At 59.2% G+C, this 20,336-nt stretch overlaps 1 protein-coding gene across 2 annotated transcripts in view; it reads right to left on the reverse strand.

The window, feature by feature from the left end:
- SLCO3A1 (solute carrier organic anion transporter family member 3A1) overlaps positions 1–20,336 on the reverse strand; it is a 115,131-nt gene that overhangs the window by 77,615 nt on the left and 17,180 nt on the right. For both annotated transcript variants that reach the window (XM_058666601.1, XM_058666600.1), the window contains exon 2: positions 10,704–11,166. In XM_058666601.1, coding sequence (XP_058522584.1) covers positions 10,704–11,166 — 463 coding nt within the window. The remainder of the gene's footprint in view (positions 1–10,703; positions 11,167–20,336) is intronic.

Raw genomic sequence — 20,336 nt, forward strand, 5'->3', positions numbered from 1 at the left:
ACAGCCCAAGAGGCCAAAGTCGCCAAGCCCCCATTCTGAGATGGCTTGCAACTCCAGGGATTCCGGCCTGCTCTCCACACCTGCCATGCCCTGCCCTCCACGCCCACCACGCAGGGGAGGCTCAAAAGGAAAGTCACCTGCCCAGCTCATCCTGCCAGGGACCTAGAGAGGACACCCTGGCATCTTTGGGCTCACTCCTGGTTGGTCCCTTACCCACCTATTTGGTATCCCACCCTCACCTCCATCCTGGGGCACTGCCAGCTCCCCAGCTGGCCCATGGGCTCCAGAGCCTGGCTAGCCAAAGCCAAGTGCCCACAGGGAGGTCTGGAGCTGACAGGATGAATCTTCACAGCTTCTAAGGCATAGCCCGGGGCTGGCATGCTAACGCTGGGCAAAGCAGCACTAAGCCTTTCAGCCCACTGTGCAACTCCCCTGGATAAATCACCCTCCTTGGGTGGCAGCTTTCCAGGATGGAGGCCCAGGGCCTCAGCTGACCCTTCTCAGACACCATTCAGGAAGTTCCCCAGTGCTCTCCGTGAGCCTGGGCTGTGACAGCAGGGGCACAGCCCTGCCCGGGGGCAGCAGCCTGCCCGTGCCTCCACAAGAGCTGATTCCAGAGCTCAGCCACAGGAGCTGGGGGTCCAGGATGCTCCTCAGGGTGGCCCAAGCGACACAGAGCACGGGTGGGGCAGGGCCACTGGTGCTTTCAAGTGTGTCAGAGTAGGTGGGGAGCTACAGGAGTGCCGGGTTGGGGACACCCTAGGCTCACCCTGGCCCAGATCTCTCTGGCTACTGTCCAAACATTATTTGAAATTCACCATTCCTCTCTCGCACCCCAAAAGGAGAGACCGCCTGGTACCACAACGGCGTCGCAGCTCAGTGTCACAGTTCACAACTGGCTCCAATCCTACACAGCTAATGTCCAGTCCTCACAGCTCAGGGCCTGAGGGGCTCGTGGGGGGCTACACTAACACCCACTGTAACCAAGGCTTCAGTGAGCACGGGGAGGAACTGGAAGCAGAGAGGAGGCTTCAGAGCCTGGCTATCCAAAGCCAAGTGCAAACCCTCGTCCCTGGGGCTGTGGTTCCTGGGAGCAGCCAGAGAGGGCAGGACACAGGGAGAGGACGGCAGGCAGCCCCTTGCAAGGGGAGGAAGAGACGGGCCTGCCAGAAAGCCCCAGAGCAGACGGCTGGGGCTCAAGGCCTGACCACTGCTCAGCAGCTGGATGGCCCCAGGTGCCTGCACCCTGAGGAAGGCTCGGTGACCTCTGGCTGGTGGTGTCACCCAGAATAGGCTGGTGTAGCTCAGAGCAGCACCCTGTGGGTGCCAGGGGTGGCTGCAGGAAAGAGGGCCTCGCAGACATGAGGGAAGAGGGAGGAACCAGTGAGGAGGAGCAGGTTTGGGCAGAGTGATGAGCAGGATGGGGAGGCAGGAGCAGGCCTGGCCACTCTGGCTTGCAGGCCCAGGGAAGGGCTCATGAGCAGGCGTCTGAGCTGGCACCGGGCAGTGCCTTTCCCGGCTACTGCAGCCTGCACATGCAAGGGTGAGAACTTTGGTGGGAGAGTGTGGAGTCCGGCCCAGACATGGCTGCCTCCATGCAATGGCACCTGCGGCGACTCTAGGGCACAGCAGGGCACAGGGGGAGCAGGCCCAAGAGGACCCATGAAACTGGGCATAGGACACCTCAGCCGGCTGCTCCGGACCCGGTGAAGACTCAGTGCCCCAAGGGAGTCTCCATGGTGCCCAACAGCTTGTCCTACACAAGGCCCAACACAAAACAAGGCAACTCCTGAGGAGGCGAGGAGCTGGACTCGGGCCAGGCTCCATCCCAGCGCACCATGCACCTGAGGACTCACCCCTGCAGGAGGCAAGGAGCTGGGCTCTGGGGCCAGGCTCCATCTCCGCACACCACACGCCTGAGGACTCACCCCTGTGGGAGGCGAGGAGCTGGGCTCTGGGGCCAGGCTCCATCTCAGCACACCACACACATGGATGATCATGGCCATGTCTCTCTCCGAGCCTTGGTGACGGGAATGAGAATCCACCCTCATGGCTGTCCTGAGGTCACAGGAGCAGGTGCATCTGACACCTGGGCGGGGGGAGACATGGGGGAACAGCAGGGCACGCTGCACCCAACCCTTCCAGGTCCTCACTGTGAGGAGACGGTGAGCGCGCATGGCGCTGTCCCACCTGTGGGCAGACCAGAAGCTTCCAGCCTGCCTCGGAGCACCACCACCACGAGATGGTCAGCAGCGGGTGCAGAAGGGCCGAGGGCCAGTCCACAGTGCAAAGAGCAGGCATGGGGGCAGGCAGGGGTGTGCGACAGGTGTTCTGAGCCTCCCTGGGTGAGAGATGGCGGATCTGAGGTGCAAGAGAACGGTGGTGCCTGGGAGGAAGGAGCCGGGAGCTGCACACTGCACCTGCTAAGCCTCAAGCATCCCCACCAAGCTGGTCAGACTCCAGAAGCACACCATATATCCAGATGAGCGGCAACATGGCTGAGGACAGGCCATAGGTGAGGTGGCCGGGATCCAAGTGACCGCCACACAGGAAGTCCCCCTCCCCCGCCCCACTGCAGTGAAGATATTGTCCCAGGGATGGGCTACCAAGTGAAACAAGCCAGGCCTGGGGGCACCAGGGCTGGGTCTGTCCAGCTCCCCCTGGGTCTGTCCAGCTCCCCCTAAGTGGATCCGAGGGGTTGTCAGAGTCACAGAGATAGAAGGAGGGATGGGGGTGGGGTGGAGGATGAGGGTGGGGGACGGGGTAGGAGTTTCAGAGTTGTGGGATGAAGAGGCTGGGAGATGCCGAGCCCTGTTGAGCGGTGTGGGTGCCAACTGGGATGTGCCTGGCCCTGGTTAGCGGTGCAGACACCAGCTGGGACATGTCCGGCCCTGGTGAGTGATGCAGGTGCCAGCTGGGACGTGCCCGGCCCTGTACTGTAGTGTGGAGCTGGCTGGGACGTGCTCAGCCCTGTTGAGCAGTACAGAGCTGTCTGGGACGTGCCTGGTCCTGGTGAGCAGTGTGGGTGCTGGCCCGGACGTGTCCAGCCTGGTGAGCAGTGCAGATACTGGCTGGGATGTGCCTGGTCCTGGTGAGTGGTACGGGTGCTGGCCTGGACGTGCCTGGCCCTGGTGAGGGGTGCAGATACTGGCTGGGATGTGCCAGGCCATGTTGAATGGTGTGGAGCCTTCTGGAATGTGCCCAGCCCTGGTGAGTGGTGCTGGTGCTGGCCGGGACATGTCCAGCCCTGGCAAGCAGTGCAGATACTGGCTGGGACGTGCCCGGCCCTGGTGAGTGGTACAGATGCCAGCTGCACAGCCAAGCTGCAGCTGGAGTTCGTGTCCCCAGGGCTGGGAGTTTAAAAGGCAAAGACCATGGGTCTGAGATCACAGCTGGGCAGCCCGCCTCCCACCCATCCTGTGCTCCTCCCACCCATCCTGTGCTCCTCCCAGGGACCCTGCTCCGCTGCCCTCCACCTACACACTGCTCCCTGGAGGGCCACAGGGCAGTGCGGTGGAAAGTTACAGAGAACCAGACTGCCGACTGACCACCTCCGAGAGGCTGTCCCATAGGCTAGAGTTCACATCCCAGGGGTCGGGCTTGCAGACACTTCCAGCACCCCGAAACAGCCCGGGTTCCGCGGCCTAGCCCCTTCTGGATGGTCCAGACTGCACAACACTTGGCACAGAGGAGCCTGCCGTTTCCCCATGGGAGTGTCACAGCAGCTGGCCCTTCTCCACAAAGTCCTCTAGTTCTCTCCTGGGCGCCTCTCTCATCCCCCCGCTTCCTGCCCTGGCTGTGGTCTGCCGGGCAAGGCTTTCCCTGGGAGCCATACACTGAGGTGCCAGCTTATGGCCAGGAACAGTACACCCCGATGGATGGGCACCCCTCACGGCAGCAGGTGGGAGCAGAGTACAACAGAAGTCACCCCAAAAGGCAAGTCACCGTGTGGACCTCGGAAAGTGTCCTTCCAAACCTTACCCAGCACTGTCTGCAGGTTGGGGCCTCCAGAAGCCCAGACGGAATGCTACCCCGAATCAAACCCGCTCCAGTACCGCTGTGCCCAGAACCGCTGTGCCCAGTACCGCTGGCAGTTTGTCCATAGGATACTAACAGCAGTTTTCCTCTGATAACACTCCTTGCTCAAAACAAACAAACAAACAAAAAACCACTCCTTGCTCAGGGATACTTGGGGTGAAGCTCTAACTGGCCAGCATTGTGCTGTACCAGATATTGGTCACCTGCTAAAGGGCATCCCCACAGGCACTGGTTCAACTCCCGACGGCTCCACTTCCCACCCAGCTTCCTGTTCCCTGGTAATGGCCTGGGAAAGCAGCAGAGAACCGCCAAGGCTTTGGGCCCCTGCACCCATGTGGGAGACTTGGAAAAAGACTCCTGGCTTTAAATTAGCACAGCTTCAGTCTTTGTGACCATTTGGGGAGTGAGCCAGTGTTGGAAGATCTTCCTCTGTCTCTCCTCTCTCCATAACTCTGCCCTTCAAATAAAAACAAATAGATTTTTAAAACAAGTTTTAAAATAAGGATAGCTTTAATTTAAATTTTAAAAAGACAAAAACAGAGGAGGAAGATTGCGGTGGTCTGGAGGAGACATCCCATTCTGAGTTCGTCCCAAGGGTCTTTATGCCCCAGGGAAGGCCATGGCGGAAGACCCCCAGCCCAGATGGCACATGGAGCCATGTGAGGACAGTGCTCTGCCCGCAGCCAAGGTAGGAGGGGGTGCCAGGTCCAGAGGTAGATGCCCCTGGGTTCCAGAAAGTCCCCAAGCATCTTCACACCATCTCAGACACCATCTGACCATGATGTGTCCATGGGACCTCCAAGCGGGAGCCCAAATTCCCTTTATAAACTCCATGCACTGTCCCCAGGCAAGCAGGTAAACACGTGCTGTGAATTCAGAATGTGGCAGTGAAGGACCAAGACCTTGGAGTCCAGAACATTCCAGCAAGCAGGGAAACAAGGCAGTGTCCTGGACACACTGCCCAGCCTTTGTCCAACCCCGAGCCCCGAAACCGGAGGCCAGCACTGCACCACAGGAACCACCCAAAACATAGTCCCCCAGCAACGCCTGGGGCCCTCTGGACTCAGTTTCTTTCTCTCTCCGCCCCAAGAGGCCTCTCCTAAGAACACATGGAAAGTTCTGATCTGGGAGTTCTGACTCTCTGGATGGCCCAGGGGCATCTGTGCTACAGAACAAGGACAGCATGCTGCTCCTCTGCATCGGCCGGGACCACACGGAGCTCTGCCAAGACCCCACTCTCCTCCACACGTCCAGAGCAGGGCCCGGACCACACGGAGCTCTGCCACGACCCTGCTCTCCTCCACACGTCCAGGGCAGGGCCCGGACAAGACCCCGCTCTCCTCCACACGTCCAGAGCAGGGCCCGGACAAGACCCCGCCTCTCCTCCACACGTCCAGAGCAGGGCCCGGAACACACGAGGCTCTGCCAAGACCCCGCTCTCCTCCACACATCCAGAGCAGGGCTTGTACAACGAGGGATGGAAAATTTCAGCTTCTAAGGAATCGCGGGTGGGGAGTGGGGCGGGCATGAGAAGCTCAGTGCCCAGGGGAGGCCGGCTGGCCGTCCGCCCGGGTGTCTCAGTGATGCACCACACTCCTGTAAGCACAGGGCTCTCCAGGGAGCAGGGAGAGTCAGCAGCAGGGTGGGAAAACGCTTTCTAGCCCTCCAGGGCCACCGCCCTCAGCCCCACTCTGCATAGCTCCTCCCAGTCGCCTGTCATGGCCTCTGGTCACCCAAACATTGGCTGAACTTCGCTTGGGATCCAGGAAGAGCTGCCCCAGCAGAGCTCACAGGAGTCTCCAAACAAGGTAACAAGCTTGAGAGCCAAGCTGCCTCCTAGGGCCACTCCACTCTCCAAAGGAACTTCCCAGAAGGCAACTTGGTGGCCCCGAGCCAACCTCAAACACGGCCACAGAAAATCACTCCTGGGTGCCAAGGGCAGCCCTTGGCTGCCTGGGCTCGGCATCTCCTGTCTGTGTGCTGTCTACCGAGCAGTACCACGACAAACGAGGCCATGATGGCTACGGCAGCAGCCATGGCTGTGGCCAGGGTGGCTGGTATTTTCCATCTGGTAACCAGACAACAGCGTGCCACTCTACACAGCTACAGCAGCTGTTTTTAAATCCAGCCTGCTTGGATCCGCTGGCCCTGGGGAGAAGCCAGCACTATGGTTAGAGAAGGCCACTGCAGGGGCTCCCCAGGGGGTGAGCACTCCCATGGGACTCCACTCCCGGCCAGCTTCAGGGCCAACTGGAGCCACGCACCACTCCCTCTCCCTGCTCCTCAGTGGGACAGCAATGGTGGACACAGCAACATCAGGGCTGCCAGCCTGGCTTGGCCGGAGCCCCGGGAGGGAAGGTCTCTCACAGCAGGCTGCCAGGCTGTGGTGAGCCCAAGAGCCCAGCCGACACTGAGCAGTACAGGCTCCTGCAGCCATGGAGATGCCAGGGGCGGGACCTCAGAGTTGGGAGCTGTACCGCTCATGGCTCTCCACGGCACACCTGCCCCCGGGGCCCTGCACAGGTGAGGATGAGGAGATGGGGCCCAGTCATCCCCGCCCAGAAGAGACCTGCCCCAAGAACACCACATGTGCTGCAGCTTGGGGGAAGGTCACTGGGCCACCTTCCCAAGCCCGGTGCTGGAGGAGGGCAGAGCACAGCGGCCAATGTGGAGGTCTGAACAAGCTAGACGTGTGTGCACAGCTGGCCCCGCTCCCCGTCATGGTCACCGTCCATCACAGCCTTTGGAGCACTGCTGTCACTCACACAGCCCCCATCCGGAGGCCCCAGCCAGCCCTACACTGTGGCGTCTTTGGCGTCACACTGGGGGCCTATGAGCAGCACCCAAGGGGCTCCTAACACACCAAGTGTCTCCTCACTCCTGCCCCAGCACTGTCCCCACACGACCGACTCGGGCTGTGCCTTCCCAACAGCCCCCCTGCCTGCTGGATTGACGTGCTCCTGGAAAGAGGGCATAGCCTGAATTTGCCGGCCAGGGGGCTCATGCTGTGGCACAGCAGCTAAGAACCACCTGCTGTAACACCAACATCCCACATGGACGTCACTGTGCGTCCCAGCCGCTCTGTCTTCCATCCAGCTCCCTGCTAATGTGCCTGGAAAAGCAGCGGAGCATGGGCCCCTGCACCAATCTGGGAGGCTTGGAGGCAGCTCCTGGCTTCAGCCCCGCCCAGCTCTGGCTGTTGTGCCGTTCAGCGGGTGGACCACTGACAGAAGAGGATCTCTCTCTCCGTCTTGCTTGCCCTCTCTTGCTGAAATCCTGAGTTTCACATAAGTAATAATTAAAAAAAAAACCTGGATGTTCTAGAAAGATGACAGTATCCTCAAGGGGCAACCACTAGCAGGTCCAAGCAGCAGGTGGCCAGCGTCAGGTCCATAGCCTGCACTGTCCATCTGGGCACTGAGCCTTTGGAGGGCTGCAAAGCAGAGCTGCCCAAGCCCATGAGCAGGGGCACAACACCGAATGCCCCACACATCAACTTTTAGACCGAGGCTACAGCAAGGCCCCCCGGCCAGGGCTCAGCTCACCCAGAACCTATCTGAGCTAGCTTGAGCTTGTGAAGCGCTCAGCAAACGAGGACCAGGTGAGAGTCACCATGATGCCTGGCCTGCCATCCCACCCACTCACACACATCCAGGTGTGCAGACAGTGCAGTGACCGAAAGGGACGCAGGTGCCCAAGGGCGGATCCAACCATCTGCAGCTGGAAGGAACTCACCCTGGCCCTCTCCATAAACCTTAGACGCGCATGGCCTGCACACAGTATCAGGGGTTACAGGTTACATGGACAGGCTAGAGGGCCCCAAACCATGTGTGTGGGCCCCACGCACATCCTTCCACCACTGCACACATGGGCACTGGGTACACATGGATTTCCATCTTGGAGGGGCAGCTGGAGTCCCCAGGGACTGGGTGAGGTTTACATTCTAGAACACTTAGACCACACCAACTGAAACATAGCCAGTGTACTTACAAAACGCCCTGAGCTAGCTAACTACACATGCTAAGAGGAAAGGCCAGAATGAAACATAATTAAATGTTCCCGGTCGTTTTCTTGAGGCATTCGAATTACAGATCCTATTTTCTAGCTTTGCTGTTCCAACGTCTGCTAAAATAAGAACATGATTTTTCTAAGGCTTGAGCTGAGGTGCTCCCAGGTGAGGGGGGAACAGGTTAGAAGCGGCCAACGCATCACACCAGGGCAGCAGCCATGCTCCAGCAGGCGCCACAGTGGCACCGTCAGCACCCCTGCTGCCCGGGGCAGGGCCAGTACTGCCTTGGCCTGGAGGTGAAGCACCAGGGGCCTGTGCGAGAAACAGCACCTGCTGGGTTAATGTAGGACCGGCAAGGCCAGTGTTCGCAGCTCTGCACACGGACCACCTCCTGCCTGCCTCCCATGCCTGTCAAAAACCCGCCTCCACATGCATGTCCATTTGCCTGTCCTCCCTGTCTGATTCTGGTCACAGCGGCACTGACCCTGTGTAGATGCCCAGGGTATCCCTGGCAATAGGAACCCAAGTGTCCATGAACTGCAGCCTGCTCCCAGAGCCCCAGCCTCGGGCCCTCAGCATCCTTCTCCCTGTGGGGACAGGGTCCTGCCACTCCTCACTCAGACCCCAGCCTGGGAAGCCATGGGACCTGCGTGCCTTGCCTGTGACAGCTATCTCCCCAGCAGCCAGTGCAGCACCCGTGGCCCACTGCCCGTCACCTGCGCTGTCCTCTGCAGTGAGCACAGGTCACCCGGCTCTGTCCCCAGTCGTGAGCTCTGCCGCCTGTGGTGTCCCCTGAAGGAAGAGCAACAGAGCTAGGAAGAGAAGTCTCACTTATAAGCCACCCTTACCTGCCCCCTTGCCCACCTAAGGTAATCACTCCGAGGGAGCACCTGCCCCAGGGAGTGGACAGTGCTGACGTGGACACAGGATGTGCGGTACGAGGTAAATGTGCTGATGGCTGCTGGGGCTCAGATCAGGCACAAAGGCCCCGGGAGGCGCAGTCAGCCCCGAGGGGAGGGGCGAGCATGAGCTGGACTGAGTTAGCCACCAGCCCGACACCTGACTCCAGGCCCGCACCCACTGCTCAAGGCTGCTCAAGGATCACGGAATAGGGGTCTGGTGGCAGGCTGGCCACAAGCACCAGCTCCCTCTCCCGGGTCCTGTATTCCTGCTGCAACATTCCCGCTGCCTGCACGTGGGGTGCACTGCTGTCTACCTCCCTGCCTGTAAAGTTCATCTCCTGAAGCTTCCAGGCTGCCCTGTGCCATGCCCTGACGTGCCCCCATCTTGGCCCCAGGCCTTCCACCCCTCAGCTCCTCCACCCTGCCCCACCAGCTAAAGGACCCTATGCAAGTTAACAACTACAGCATGCCAACCTGCCTGCCTCCATGATAGCCCCTGGGCCCAGCCACACACACACAGAATACTAAGAGCGAAATAGGCAGCCATGACCGGAGCAGGTCCTGCAGACTCGTCCGCCAGCACAGGGAAGCACAGGACGACGTCCCTGGAAGATCAGTTAATCAGTGTCCCCAACTGCTCTTCTTTCTGGAATTGTCAGCAGCGAATGTGCAACACGCTTTTGCAGTGAACTAAGTTATTAAACATCTTCCCCACCTCATTCCATCCTTAGCTTCTCAGCGGGGGGCGACAGTGGACAGGCGAGTGGATGAGGGCAGGACACAGCAGTCTCTTGTCAATCATCCCTACCAGAACCGAGGGGAAAGGCATCAATTAAGAGCATGGTGTGCTCTCAGGACACGCCATGGAGCAAAGGCAAGACCACATCCCCAGGAACGGCCACACTCTGTCCTCTCTGTCCACCAGCTCCCGCCGCAGCAGCACTTGGGGTCAGCGCTGGCCACGCGCTAAGCTCGACCCCCAAGTGATGTTCCTGCCCAGGCACACAGCCTCCCCATGGCAGGGTGTGGTGCTCACATGTGACCTGCAACGCCAGGCCCACAGCCTCCCCATGGTGGGATGGGGAGCTTCAGCAACACTCCACTTCTGAGACCGGCGATGTGTCACCCCAAGCCAGCACCCACAAGACCAACAAGTCTCCCTGGCCAACAAGGAGTGGCATGGTGAGCACAGCCGCCCTCGCCCCACGAGTGAGTGCCAGCAGGCCCCAGCAGCCATTCACGGCTCAGCAACTGGCTGGCTCTGTGCTTCCATCCATCTGCCGGTGTAACACGCCAGAAATGAGGACCGCACAGCAGTTTTCAAAGCACACACACGCTCCATTGCTTCCCTAGGCCCAGTTCCTGTGCAAACCGCCTTAGGGAAAGTACCCCAAGATCACCAGCTGTGAGCCACGGCCAAAGCCTGCCGGGCTGACACCCCCACGCCCAGCAGCGGAATGACAACGGCCAGCAAGGCTCCCAACAGGTGGCCGGAAGTGTGCCTGGGGTAGCAGCCAGGGCACGCACGTGCACACGCACACAATCAGTCCAACTAAGAAATGCCGAGGCATCCCCTCCCATGCACCATGGGGCTCAGTGTCTAGTGTCTCCATGCGTCTCACCTAGGGGCTCAGCCAGGGCCGCCCACACCCACTGCACCAGTCTGCCAGGGCATCCTCCATTCCCCGCACACCACCAGGCCAGAAGTCACACCCACACCAGCCCAGGCGCAGCCCCGCGGCCACAGCCCCTACCTATGTAGAGCGAGGAGTCCTTCCTGCGCACGTGGTCGTCGATGTAGGAGACGCCCAGTGGCTGCACCGGGGTAGCCCCGATGCCCAGCAGCACCTGCGCGCCGATCAGCAGCAAGTACATCATGTTGGTGGCAGAGCGCGTCCGGCAGATGAGGTCGGGGTCGGGCCCATGCTCCCCAGAGCCGTTGGCGGCGCACACGTCGCGGCCCTCAGCGCCCCAGCGGATCTCTCCGGACTCGTACTTGTACTGGTGTGTGAGGAACTCGGGCAGTGCCGACAGCAGTGCGCCCAGCGCCATGACGATGCCGCCACAGCCGATGAGGCGCGGCCGGTGCCCGCGCGCGCCGAAGTAGCTCACGAAGAGGATGAGTGCCAGGTTGCCGATCTCAAAGCTGCTGGCGATGACGCCCACGTCGGCGCTCTGAAGGTTGAACCTGCGCTCCAGGGTGGTCAGCACGCTCACCTGCGGGGCGAGAGCAGGTGTCAAAGGCGGCTCCTCCCGCCCTCCCAGGCCCGGAGGTGTGCTGGGGCTGTCCTGAGCCAGGCCGGTCGCATTCCCCCCACAGGGAGAGGCACATGGCTTGCACCTGGCTACATCCTGGGAGGGCCCCTTCCACATGCCTCACCCACCATGCAGGGTCCTGCCAGGAGCCCACCCAAAAAACAAACTCAGACCCCAGAAGTCCTGGTGGCTAAGCGGATATGGCTAGCTTCGCCCAGCAGGATCCTCCTCATGCCTGCTTCCTTCCAGGGCTTCCCAAACAAACCAGGTAAACAGACTTGGCTGTGCCGGGCCCACAAACACTGCTGTAACTGTTCCACCTCTGTGCGCCTGTTACACAAACATTTACTGAACGTGCAAATGAAGAACCAGACACCTGGCCTTGGCGTGGTACCTGGTGGGGAGGCAGACGGGGACCCCAGGGTAACACCTGGGGAAGGTGGCCAGGACCTGAGGCTGGCACCTGGCAAGAAGGTGACACCTCGGGCAAAGTGGACGTGGCTGAAGGACATACAAAGCGACAAGTTGGGTCAGACATCAAGCAGCCCAGGGCCCAGGGGCCATGCCCTGCCACAGGGCTGCCCCTCCTGCATGCCCAGGTGCCCAGGACAAGGCAAGCACCTGTGTCTCCTGCTGGATGAGGCTTTGACGGGCAGGAAGAGCATGTCAGACGAAAGGACAGCCATGGTGCAAATCAGAGCTGCCGTTTAGTAAGAGGACAGGAAGAGGCTGGGGGCATCAAGGTGGGAGCATGAGGAGCCACCGTGAGCGAGGCAGACCAGCGCCCTGTGCTGGGAAGAACACAGCCAGCTTGGAACCCTAACACCCTATTCTTAACCATCTCTGCCACCTTGTCCACACTACTTAACCTCCCCTGCCTGCTGCCCCCTGGCAGGGCGGCCACGCACACATGCTATGTGCAGGCTCTCAGCCAGAGCACCCTCCCCCCTACACGGCAGGGGCGGAGAGGGGAGGCGTGCTGGGTGACCCTGGCCAAGGCCCTCCATGCCTTAACTTCCCCACCAGGAAAATAGAGGTTCAGGTGCCCGGGGCAAGCCACACCACCACGTGCACGCTGGGGACGGGGTCAGGTGTCAGTCAAGGTCATGGCAGGACTGGCAAGTGGCCCTGGCGCAGTGAAGAAAGGGACGCAGTGCAGGACTGTCAGGCTGCACTGGTGGGCGGGATGAGAGCAGAGCGGCCAGAACAGGGAAGAGGCGAGAAGCATCGTGGGGTCTGGACAAGTGCACACTGCCACAGAGACGGCAGGAGGCGGGCAGCAGGCTGTAACCAGGGACACCGTGGGCCCTGTGCACACCTGGGGACACTTTGTTCATGGGCATCTCCGTTTACCTGTGTCCTATTTCCGTCCCCATGCATTGAACCAATGATGTCTGTCTAGTGGCTCTCAGCTCCTCCTGCTCAAGGGATACACATGGGAGGTCCTTCAACGACTGACCCTCACCCCGCCCCGGTCACAGGACAGCCGCTGAACTAGACTGGGAAGCATCCTGGCCCTGCTAGGGCACAAAAGTTGCCCAGCTGACAAAAGAGGGACATCCCAAAGCAGCATGCCCACCCAGCTCTGGCTGTGCCTGGCTGTGCAGAGCTGGTGGCGGCCAGTGCCCCAGGGGACCTGTGTGCACACACCTCCCTTACCAGCTGGTACTTCCAAGTCCTCTGCCCATGGTACTCTCGGCAAGTCCAGGTCAGTCCACCATTAGCCAGGCCTGAATGTTTGCTGTGGTCAGGAAAAGACCACCCAGGCCCGGCCTCCTTGAAAGGGCTGTCCAGCACCCCCAGGGGTCCTCCAGCGAGCTCAGTGTAAGCCAGGCTTTGCCTGCTCACTTCTCTCTGCCGTACCAACACACGTGGGAGCAAATGTGGAGCCGTTTACAGCAGGCAGCGCAATGCCGGGAGCAGGGCCAGCAGGTGCCTACAGGAGGCTGGCACCCAAGCGTAGGAGGCACCAGGCTGGGCAGGGTGCCCGGGGCCCTTGCCACCGGTGAGCACTGCCTCAGTGAAGGATGGTCTGACAACACACGCACGCATGCACGCGGCAGCCCCGCTCACTGCAGCAGGTGGGGCTCCAGGAAGTCTCAGGCAGGTGTGTGCGTGTTGACGGTGATGATGAGGGAGCTGGGATGAAGACACGCTGCACCTGTGCCTCTCATGCTTCCTGGCTCAGTCCTGCTCCTCACAGAGCCATCCACGGGGGTGGCAGGAAGTGGCAGGTCCCTGTGTCCTTGCCCTATGCCCGCCCCCATCCACAGGGACATTGCCTGGATCGACGGCTCACCTCCAAGCTTGCTGTGGTTGGTGCTTTGCGACTCAGAGCTGCGGCTCCGGGCTCAGCTCACGGAAAGGCAAGTATGAGGTAGACTGAGCTTCATGAGCCCATGAATCCCACCTGTGGATACCCCAACAGCGAGGAAGACAGCATGTGCCTTGACCACAGGTGGCTCAAGTGTAGCTGGAGGAGCAGCCCCGTCTGTGGGGGGCTGGTGGAAGGGGCCAGCAGGGAAGGACATGACATGCCCCATGTCCCCACGCTCCCACTACCTTGGTCCATACTGGAGCCAGACTGTAACTCAGGACTGCCCAGAGCTCTCAGCAGAAAGACTCCCAATGCAGAGGGGCTGCCAAGCCAGGGCGTTCCTCACAGGTACTGGCCCGCAGAGGCCCTGAGTCCCTCGGTCTCGGAGCCAGCACTTCCACGCACTCTGGGTGGGTGCTGCAGCCGCTGGCCAGGGCACCCCTCCCTGGGAACCCTGCTCCACTGGCCTCCTTGGCCACATCACGGGGCACTGACCCCCCCATGCAACAGGTACCGAAGGCATCTTCTCGGCACATCCTCTCCCAGTCACCTGCTCCACCTGGGAGACGCGGGGCTCACCTGTGTGCCTGAGACACATCCAGGATACCTGTAGGGCTCAGCCACTGGGGTAACTCAGTCGCTGTCTTCCCAAACACACTTGGACAGGGGATATGCAGAGGCCACGGCCAAAGCCACAGGAGCTCTCCCTCACCTCCAAAGCAAGCCAACTGCCCTGGACGAGGTTGCCTGAGAAACCACGCTCCTGGGCCAGCAGGAAGCCGTGGAGGCTTTCTTCAGGTGTGCCCAGCATCACCTGGGGAGTGTCTGCCAACAGTGTTGCCCCGCCTCCATCACGAGAGGTGGGCTGGGTGCCTAAAAGGGCCCAGGAGGAGCCTCACCTGGCCCAGCCTGGAGCCCACATGAGGCTGAGAGAGCAGGACATGCTAGGCGGTCAAAGAAATACAAATCCAACGCCCGCTGCCGGCGACTCTCGGTCACACTGTGAATCCGCACCCAGCCTCTCTGGTTCCAACCAGGGAAGCCCTCCTGGCCAGGGGACCGAGCTCACGCCTGGGCTGTGGCTACGCCGAGGCAGGACGCCCAGTGCTCATAGCTCTCCCTGGGACGCGTGCTTGCCAGTCAGCAAGCCGTCTGGGTCTTTCTCAGGAGCACTCTCCCTTCCTAGGGCTGCCCTGACAGACCAGGGGTGGGGCAGGGGACGCCTGGAGAAGGGCCTGGCTCCCCCTGCCGCCTGCACTGCATCCACCTGTGTCCTGGTGGCCTCCCCTGGCTGGGTGCCCCCCAGACACCCCGGCGTTGTTCCCCCTTTGATGGTCCTGATTACACGAAGTAGGTTTACATTTCACCAGTGACTTAAAGAGAACGTGTGATGCTGTGTGGCTCTCATTAAAATCACACACTCCCACTGGTAAACCATGCCACAGGCTCTCCCCAGCCCTCAGGCCCAGCCAGGGCAGAGCTGTCCGTCCTGCGCAGCCCTGGCATCACACAGCCACGAGACTGGATCCTGGCCTGAGCTGACTCTAAGAGTTCCACTGCAAGCAGCATGCTTTAAATAGTCATTTTACTTACTTGAAAGGGAGAGTGACAGAGAGGGAGAGACAGCTTCCATCTGCAGGTTCACTCCCCAGATGTCACCAGTGGTCAGGGCTTGGTCAGGCTGAAGCCAGCAGCTGCTTCCCACATGGGTACAGGGGCCCAGACACTGGCCGTTATCTTCCACGGCCTCCCTGACGCATTAGCAGGGAGCTGGTCGGAAGCGGAACTGCCAGGACTCGAACGTGTGCTCATATGTGATGCTAGTGTTACAAAGGCAGTTGATGTCACTGCCCCACAGGGTGGCCTGTCACCCATACAATTTGACACATTCTCTCAACTCAGTCTTCCTGGTACCAGGTCCATTTTTTAGGAGAATTTCAAGAACAACGCAAGGATACTCAAAAGTCCAAGAAGAATGGAATTTTAAAAGAAAATGTATTTTGGTGCAATTTTTTTTTTCAAATCCATGCATTGAAGAGGCCTTCAAGAAGTTCAGTTGAAATGTGTGCTACTTCAAAAGCCATGCCTGGATTGCAAAACTGTCTTTTCTCCAAACCCCAACTCTGCCTGGCGAGTCTGACTTCCTGGGTTTTCAGCACATGTAGCCAGTGGGAGTTGCCATGCACACCTGTGCGTGGTGTGACTCTTTCCCTGTCTTGGCCTGGCTTCCCGTCAGGGGAACTGAACCCCCCTGGGAACACCAGCTGGGGTCTTTCTGGCCCCTAGCCTCACGAGGGCAGGCTGGCTCCACCAGGTGGGGAAGCCCCCGCCTCTGCTGGCGTTCCCCCGGGAGGGCCGTGGAAAACCCAGCCTCCGTGACACAGCACGCAGCAGTCTTGATGGTTAATGAAGAAGAAACCTTCTTCAGTTACCCCGAGCTAGTGTGAGCAATAGGAGGGCAGGCAGAGGAGGAATCTCCCAGAAATTCAGGGCCACCCCTGGGGTCCTCACTCAGCACATCACACATGTCTGGTCAAATAGGGTCCCAGGCCCTGAGCCCAGTGCACACACAGTGCGGATGCAGAGACCAGAGCAGGGCGAGGGCCGGGGAGACAGCAAACCGCCTGAAGTCCTGAGGGCCGAGGCGAGGCAAACCTGCCTGGAGCCCAGTCCCAGGGTTGGTGACTGAGGTGTGTGCACAGCTCATGGACTTGGCCTATGACAAAGCCAAGAAAGTACATATGAGCAGAAGGAACGCTCCCAGCCACAACGTGGATGCCCCGTGGAGACACACTGCAGACACGCCCAGAGAAGCCATGGGACCAAGAGCATCGGGGACAGAGTTCAACCCATGGGTGCCAGAGTGTTTTTCCCCTCCCATCCAGTTTCCAGTGGGAAATCCGAGGCATACAACAGAAATAGAAGGGGAACCACGGCCCTTCTCCGGGCAAGAGAAAGCAGTGGGGATGCCCTCTCCGAGAGCCTCCAGACCCGACACGGCCCACGCCTCCAGAACTGAAGGAGCCAGTGTGCGCCGCCAAGAGCAGACGGATGGCAGAGACTCGAAGCAACAACAGGATACCCCGAATCTGGACAGTGAGCAACAGGGCGACACGCTGACGGCCAGGCTCGCTGCCTGGTGCAACCCTGAAGGTAAGTCAGCACTGCACAACCCCAAGTAGAGACGACCCTCGCCAGAGACCTTCAGGATACCCTGCCAGCCCCAGGATCGGTGCAGTGGGGGTCTCGCGACAAAAGAGGATGGAAAGGGGCTAAAGAAGATGTCTGAGGGGCCAGTGCTGTGGCATGCAGGTCTGAGCTGCCACTGGCCACATGGGCATCCCACACTGGAGTGCCAGCCCATGGCCTAGATGTTCTGCTTCCTGCTAAGCAGCCCAGGAAGGCAGCAGAGGACAGGCTCAAGGCCCTGGATCCCTGTGTCCGTGTGGAAAACCAGCATGGGACCCCAGGCCCAGCTTCAGCCTGGCTCAGCGCTGCTTGCTGCAGCCATTTGGAGCGTGAATCAGAAAATGAAAGATTGTTTTTTTCTCACTTTGTTGCCTTGACTATCAAATAAATATTTACAAAAAAAAAGTTGGGAGAAATAATATGCAAAACACTCAACATGCAGTGGAAACCATGACTCTACAGCTCCAGGGAACCCAGCAAATCCTCCAGCAGAAGTGCATGTTAGGCCTGCAGCTACATGGCCAGTCTGGGATGCCCTCATGGCATTCCAGGGCGTCCGGTGCAAGTCTCTGCTCTATTCCTAAACCAGCAAGGCCAAGCAATGGAGTCCCAGTTGCTCACATGGGAGACCTGGACGGATCCCCAGCGCCCAGCTTTGCCTTGGCTCAGCAGACATCGGGAGGGGGAGGGCAGACAGCAGCTCTCTCTCTATCTCTGTCTCTCTGTCTCTTACAAATCACAACACACACACTGAGCGGGATGGACACAGAGAGCCATGCCCAGAGGACTTCGAGTCGGCAGCAAGCCACGGCCCAACAGGAAACAGTGAAAGCAGCGAGTTTAAAAATAACAGACACATCACATCCCTGCGAAGCCAGCGAGCGTGACAGCTGATGGCTGGTCCAGCACAGACAGCACAGGCCAGCAGGCACGGCTCGATATGGCGCAAGGACACCAAGAAACAGCTGCCAGACTGGCTATCTTTAGCAAAACTCCCACTTGAAAATGAAAGCAAAATCCAGTTCTCATGGCTGGCCGACCTTCCCAGGACCCCAGTGAGGGGATTCCTCCGGAAGCAAGGCAACGGAAGCTCCAGTCCCACACCGGAAATCACAGGGCTGGAATGTGAGTAACAAGACAGCACGGGGATCTCAGGAGCTGTACGGTGACATCCAGCAGCGACATTCAGCCATGCGACAGTCAGGGCTCCTGAGATCAGCTCAGTGTACGGTGGAAATGTTGCACTGCGGCTGATGAACGCAACAGCAAGACACAGTACGTACACCCTCACTAGGGGCACAGGGAAGAGAAATTATTGCAATTAGAAAACACCTAACTCAAAACAAGAAAAAAAAGATAGAAAAGAGATGTAACCCCACCATGTTGAAGCCCCAGGTAGATGTAGCAAGACCGAGACATCAACTCCCCAGGAAAGGTGGCACAGCGGTTAGCACCCCTGCCACCACCCACGACAGAGACCTGGCAAGCACAATGGAACCGGCCCCGGCGACCCCGGGCATCGCCTCAACAGCAAGAAGGCAAACAGCTCGACTCGGAGCACAGGCAAGTGATCTCAAAGACACTCTACCAGATGCGCACACATCCGGCCAGCATCTGGAAAGATTTAGAAAAGTGCAGATAAAACTCACCTGCCAGAACAGCTCCAGCAAAACATACAGGCAACTGGTGTTTACACGGCCAGGGAGAAGCCACCACGCTCAGGAACGCTGGGCCAAGTCACAAAGGGGCACAGCCCCTTGGGAAAGCGGAAGAGCCTGATGTTAACAAGTTCCATACAACCATGCCATACGAGCTGGCATTTGTTTCTGGGCAGGCAGCCCAGAGCAGGGAAAGCAGTATGAAGAGCATCGCTACACTGGACAACCCCAACCAGGAGATGGGCAAGGCCTGCCGGGAATCAGCACAGAAATGGCCTGCCACATCTAGGCATCTAATACCAATGTCACCTGGTACACCGGTACCAACAGCGGGCCCACGCCAACCTACAGCCCCCACACCGAGGCGCACAATGGATGATTAGCTTCTAGGCGCCTATGACTGAGGGAAGAGGCCAGACATGCAATCAGTGTGGGGGCACCTGAGAAAGCTCACTGGAAACAGAAGGGTTCTTGCAGTGGCACTGTCCAGGAGCCTTTGTGTCGGATTCCAGGAGTGACCCAGCCTCAGAGAAGGAGCTGAACACAGCCAGCGAAGCAGGAGTCAGCAACTGTCAATGGCAAGGATGCTGAGGGGCCAAGGGCGGGCACACCTAACACGCCTGCTGGGACCCAGCGCGGAGGTTGTATGGCAGCTGAGGGACACCTGAGCCAGCACTCCCATGGGAGAGGCCAGCACAGCCCTGCTGGCCTGGGAGGGTCTGGGGCTCAGCGGCTGACCTCCTTCCACACTCCACCAGGTGACCCAGGACAGAGAGGCGGGCTGCGTAACCATTCTCTGCGCACAGGGAGTCGAACAGCTTCCTCCTGTAGAAGCAGCAAAGAGTATGAAAGCCTCAGTGGATGGCTGCTGCAGGATATGGCGTGCAGGGAGTCCCACAGAAGGTGTGCAACAGAACACTGCTTCACCCGCAGCACACAGGCAGGGGTGACCCCTGACTCTCAGGACCTGCGACCCTTATCTGTGACACACACAGGCAGGTGTGACCCCTGACCCTCAGGACCCACCCTCACCTATGACACACACAGGCAGGTGTGACCCCTGACCCTCAGGACCCACGACCCTCATCTGTAACACACACAGGCAGGTGTGACCCCTGACCCTCAGGACCCACCCTCATCTGTGACACACACAGGCAGGTGTGACCCCTGACCCTCAGGACCCGCGACCCTCACCTGTGACACGCAGAGGCAGCTGAGGGTCCCTGTCCTGCCATCCCACACACCTGAGGCCTGAAACGCTCTAGAATGCATAGCTCTTTGGGTGACCACATGATGTTCAATACATTGGATTCTGCATTATCTTGGGTTTTTCAGATTAAAATGATCCAACTTGGCCTGGCACAACAGCCTAGTGGCTAAAGTCCTCTCCTTGCACACTCCGGGATCCCATGTGGGCACTGGTTTATATCCTGGCAGCCCCACTTCCCATCCAGCTCCCTGCTTGTCGAAGACAGCCCAAAGCCTTGGGACCCTGAACCCGCGTGGGAGACCTGGAAGAGGCTCTGGACTCCTGGCTTCGGATCAGTGCAGCTCCAACCAATGCGGCCACTTGGGGAGAGAATCAGTGAACGCAAGATCTTCCTCTCTGTCTCTTCTCCTCTCTGTATATCTGACTTTCCAATAAAAGAAAAAAGAAATTTTTTTTTAAATGGCCCAACTCCTAAAATCTACACAAATATTCCAAAATCGAGAAGAATCCAAAATACTTCTGGTCGTCAGCATTTTAAATACAGGAAATTCGCTTGATAATGGTTATACCTGTTTGACACACTCTGAAAGGGTTAAACAGATTAATCCACAAGAGCTGAGAACTGAGTTAGATATGGCCGCTGCCCTCATGTAACTACTCCGTGTGATGCCACAGTGGTAATACTTGCTTCATTTAACATGACTGGGTTTTACATTAATTTTCATTCTCTCTGAAACGACGTGACGGGGAAATTTCC

Source organism: Ochotona princeps, chromosome 6, assembly GCF_030435755.1.
Source record: "Ochotona princeps isolate mOchPri1 chromosome 6, mOchPri1.hap1, whole genome shotgun sequence".
Classification (NCBI taxonomy): domain Eukaryota; kingdom Metazoa; phylum Chordata; class Mammalia; order Lagomorpha; family Ochotonidae; genus Ochotona; species Ochotona princeps.